Source organism: Homarus americanus, unplaced genomic scaffold, assembly GCF_018991925.1.
Source record: "Homarus americanus isolate GMGI-L3 unplaced genomic scaffold, GMGI_Hamer_2.0 scaffold4896, whole genome shotgun sequence".
In the NCBI taxonomy this organism is placed as follows: Eukaryota; Metazoa; Arthropoda; class Malacostraca; order Decapoda; family Nephropidae; genus Homarus; species Homarus americanus.
In genome coordinates this window covers 6,862,176-6,866,975 of record NW_024749657.1, presented here as the reverse complement: position 1 = coordinate 6,866,975, position 4,800 = coordinate 6,862,176, and the positions used below count along the sequence as shown (strand labels likewise).

At 42.4% G+C, this 4,800-nt stretch overlaps 1 protein-coding gene across 1 annotated transcript in view; it reads left to right on the top strand.

The window, feature by feature from the left end:
- The window catches only part of LOC121853494 (proteoglycan 4-like), a 7,783-nt gene extending 5,583 nt beyond the window's left edge, over positions 1 to 2,200 (top strand). The window contains exons 2-3 of the mRNA XM_042347644.1: positions 1,127 to 1,329; positions 1,675 to 2,200. Of these exons, the coding sequence (XP_042203578.1) occupies positions 1,127 to 1,329; positions 1,675 to 2,200 (729 nt within the window). The remainder of the gene's footprint in view (positions 1 to 1,126; positions 1,330 to 1,674) is intronic.
- The last annotated feature ends 2,600 nt before the right edge of the window (positions 2,201 to 4,800 follow it).

Here is a 4,800-nt window from a genome sequence, read left to right as displayed (position 1 = left end):
TTATATGTGATTAACAGCAGCAAAGGGGCGAAAAACAAAAAATGGCAATTACTTATATATGTGATTAATATGGCAGCAGAGGGGCGAAAACAAAAATGCCAACAATTGCCTTATATATGATTAATGGCAGTAGTGGGGCAAAACAAAATGGCAACAATTACCTTATATGATTAATGGCAAGGGAGCCCAGCTCAAGTAGCAACAATTACCTTATATGTGATTAACAACAAAGGGGCAAAAACAAAAATGGCAACAATTACCATATATGTGATTAATAGCAGCAGAGGGGCGAAAACAAAAATGTATGTTATATGTGATTAACAACAGCAGAGGGCGAAAAACAAAAATGGCAACAATTGCCTTATATATGATTAATGGCAGCAGTGGGCGACAATAAAAATGGCAATAATTGCCTTATATACGATTAACGGTGGCAGAGGACAAAAACAAAAATGGCAACAATTGCAGCGTAATGTGATTAATATGGCAGCAGTGGGGCGAAAACAAAAAATAGGCCAATTTGCCTTATAGCGATTAATGGCAGCAGAGGGCGAAAACAAAAAATGGCAACAATTGCCTTACTATGTGATTAATGGCAGCAGAGGGCGGCGTGATTAATGGCAGCAGAGGGCGAAAACAAAAAATGGCAACAATTGCCTTATATGTGATTAATGGCAGCAGAGGGGCAATAAGAAATGGCAACAATTGCCTTATATGTGATTAATGGCAGCAGTGGGGCGAAACAAAAATGGCAACAATTGCCTTATATGCGATTAACGGCAGCAGAGGGACGAAAACAAAAATGGCAACAATTGCCTTATATAGTGATTAATGGCAGCAAGGGCGAAAACAAAAATGGCAACAATTGCCTTATATGTGATTAATGGCAGCAGAGGGCGAAAACAAAAAATGGCAACAATTGCCTTATATGTGATTAATGGCAGCAGAGGGGCGACACACACACCTCCCCCACCATACTACTACCTCTCCACACTCCTCCCCACCACACTACTACCTCCCACACACCTCCCCCACCACACTACTGCCTCCCACTCCCATAACACTACTACCAAAATTCTGGAAAAGAAAACTAATTAGTCACTATAAAAAGCATTTACACAAAAAGAGGCAGGCCAGGCCAGAAGACCCAAAGCAGGTCCAACGAGCAGAGGACCTAAAGCAGGCCCAATCACAAGACCGAAAGCAGGCCCAACCAGAGACCCCAAAGCAGGCCCAACCAGGAGACCCAAAGCAAGCCCAACCAGGAGACCCAAAGCAGGCCAAACCGCAATACCCAAAGCAGGCCCAACCAGCAGAGGACCTAAAGCAGTCCCAACCAGCAGATAATCAAAGCGGGCCCAACCAGCAGAGAGGACCTAAAAGCAGTCCCAACCAGCAGAGGACCTAAAGCAGTCCCAGCAGAAGACCCAAAGCAGGCCCAACCAGCAGATAATCCAAAGCAGGCCCAACCAGCAGAGGACCTAAAGCAGTCCCAACCAGCAGAGGACCTAAAGCAGTCCCAACCAGAAGACCCAAAGCAGGCCAACCAGCAGATAATCCCAAAGCAGGCCCAACCAGCAGAAGGACCTAAAGCAGTCCCAACCAGCAGAGGACCTAAAGCAGTCCCAACCAGCAGAGGACCTAAAGCAGTCCCAACCAGAAGACCCAAAGCAGGCCCAACCAGCAGATAATCCAAAGCAGGCCCAACCGAGGACCTAAAGCAGTCCCAACCAGCAGAGGACCTAAAGCAGTCCCAGAAGACCCAAAGCAGGCCCAACCAGCAGAGGACCCAAAGCAGGATCAACCAGCAGAGGACTTAAAGCAGTCCCAACCAGCAAAAGACCCAAAGCAGGCCCAACCAGCAGAGGACCAACATGAAGACCCAAAGCAGGACCAACCATCAGAGGACTTAAAGCAGTCCCAACCAGCAAGGACCCAAAACAGGCCCAACCAGCAGAAGACGCACAGCAGGACCCAAAAGCAGGCCCAACATGAAGACCCAAAGCAGGCCCAACCAGCAGAGACCCAACATGAGACCCAAAGCAGTCCCAACCAGCAGAGGACTCAAGCAGTCCCAACCAGCATAGGACCTCAGAAGTCCCAACCACCAGAGGACCTAAAGCAGTCCCAACCAGGAGACCCCAAAGCAGGCCCAACCACCAGAGGACCCAAAGCAGGACCAACCATCCAGAGGACTTAAAGCAGGCCCAACCAGCAGTAGACGCACAGGACCAAAAGCAGGCCCAACATGAAGACCCAAAACATGCCCAACCAGCAGAAAACCCAAAGCAGGCCCAACCACCAGAAGACCCAACAGCAGGCCCAACATGAGGCCAAGGAGTCCCAACCAGCAGAGGACCTAAAGCAGTCCCAACCAGCATAGGACATACAGCAGTCCCAACCACCAGAGGACCTAAAGCAGTCCCAACCAGAGGACCCAAAGCAGACCCAACCACCAGAGGACCCAAAGGTGCAGCAGTAAAAAAATCACGTACTGAAAAACGCTAAGTACTACACTGATCCCACCTTGGAATTAATGGCTTCTGTTCAGCAGCCGGGCGAGTACTTCCGATACTTGTGGCCATGTAGATACACGATTCCTGTAAATAAATAAACCAATCTTAATGTGGATAATACAATTTAAACTTGGAATTTCTTAGCATCCATAACTATGTTCATGTGAGGCGGACGTACTTATAAATTAACCCGGGGCGTGGCGTGCTGAAAATGTTCTGGACCTGTTCAGTTCTATGGAAACGTTAATGAAAGCTTGAGGCATGCTGAGATCCCCCTCCCCATTACAGATTAGGTTTGGTTATCTTTTGATCTAACTCCACAGGTCCAGAACATTTTCAGCACCTGTATAATATCACCACATGGCACTAGGTCCTTGTCTGGTTCACATTTCTTCAGTTTACGAAAATGAACGCTAGTTTATATGGATTTTCTCCCATACGGTACCGAGGCTCTTAAATGTACGTTATTTTTTTCTATCGCGAATATGTACGAGTGTCAATGCTTGTACGAGCATAAAGAAAATTAAATTAATAAAAAGGTCGAAGATAATTCAAGCTACAAATCCTTCCACATGAATACAGTACTCCTATAAGTCAGTAAATTAATTAGTTATCTCATATCAAATTCACTTTTTTTTTTATATATAACTACCAGCTTCACACCCCATTTACTTCACCTTAGTTATAAAACGTGTCAATTAATTCCAAAGATTTATGCTGGAATTGATAAAAAGGGGTAAAATACAAAAGTGAGAAAGCGGTTCACTTGCAGCGCCTACCCTTATCCACCGAACGATCAGTGCCGCCTACTGGGCTGGAGTCAGCCAGACTCGAGAAGCGAAAAAGGCGGGAAAATTATCATCTACAAATATGTACGTATCTAAAGACAATTTGTTCGGTTACATATTAAATATCAATTTGATAAAGTATTTTGAAAATAAGTTTACGAAAGAAAAAAAAATACGGGAACCACAACTTTTGGCGCTAAGTAAGAATTAAGCACACTAAATGCATTTTGCTAGTCGAGCAAGAATCTCGGTGGACAGAGCAACACCAGCCATTACTCTGGTTTCATTATCATCGTTGACTTATCTTTTAAGTTATTAGGAAAACTGAAACGCATGCCTTACCCCGGCGTGACATTTTGGCGCCAATCTCTCAACTGTCTAGTGTAGAGAAAATGGCGCCAAAAACCATGGCTCCACTTGAGACGAACATCAGCTGAAGCCCAGAACATTCACTAAAATTAACTCTAAGAGTGCGTATAAATTTTGCCCCATACAAAACCAAGGCTCTAAAATGTTACGTTATTTTCGCCTATAACAAACATGTCAGTCGCAATGATTGTACGGGCGAAAATTTCATTCAAGAACATTAAATGCCGAATGATAATTGACCGTTAGTCATTTTTTTCGGACATGCCTTAGAAATTTCAAATTAAACATTCTACATAATTGAATCTCGTATGCGGAAATACAATACCAAATTATCATTTTTTCATAACTACCAGCTTCACACCTCAATTTTTTTTTCCCGGAGATTAGCCCACCCGGGCACATCACTGACCCACATCAGTGCCCGGGGTGGGGGAATATAATAATAATAATAATAATAATAATAATAATAATAATAATAATAATAATAATAATACAGTAATGAATGTAATATTGAAACAAATTAATATCTGGGCTATCCTTAATTCCCGGTGGAAATAAAAAAGAAAAAATCTTAGAATTGTCTAAACATTACGAAATACATATTAATAACGGCGAAAGAAAGACCGGTGTAAGACTATAAATTGACCATAATTATTAATAAAAATTATCATAAAAATAAAAGTAAAAATAATACAAATAATTAAAATTTATAAAATAAAAATAACCAGAAATACAAAAAAAACAACGAAGTGAGAAACGATATTACAATATATATTGTAGGTTGTGTTAGTAGTACGAGAAACAATTGAGACCCTATGTAAATGAGGCAGAAAGTCATATCAGCAACCTGAGACTTGATTACAATTTTTGTGATGCCTCGAGCTTTAAAACATGTACATTAATACCCCAAATTTGTTAGAATAGATAAAAATTGGAAAAAAAAATCCACATGAGAAAGCAGGTCACCTGCAGCGCCCACCACAGACCGCTGAGCGACCAGTGACGCCACCTGGGAGGGAGTCAGCCAGACGCAAGAAGCGAAATAAGCAGGAAATTTCTCATTTACAAATATGTACTGTACATATTTCAAGACAATTTGATCAGTTGAATATTAAAAATTGATGTAA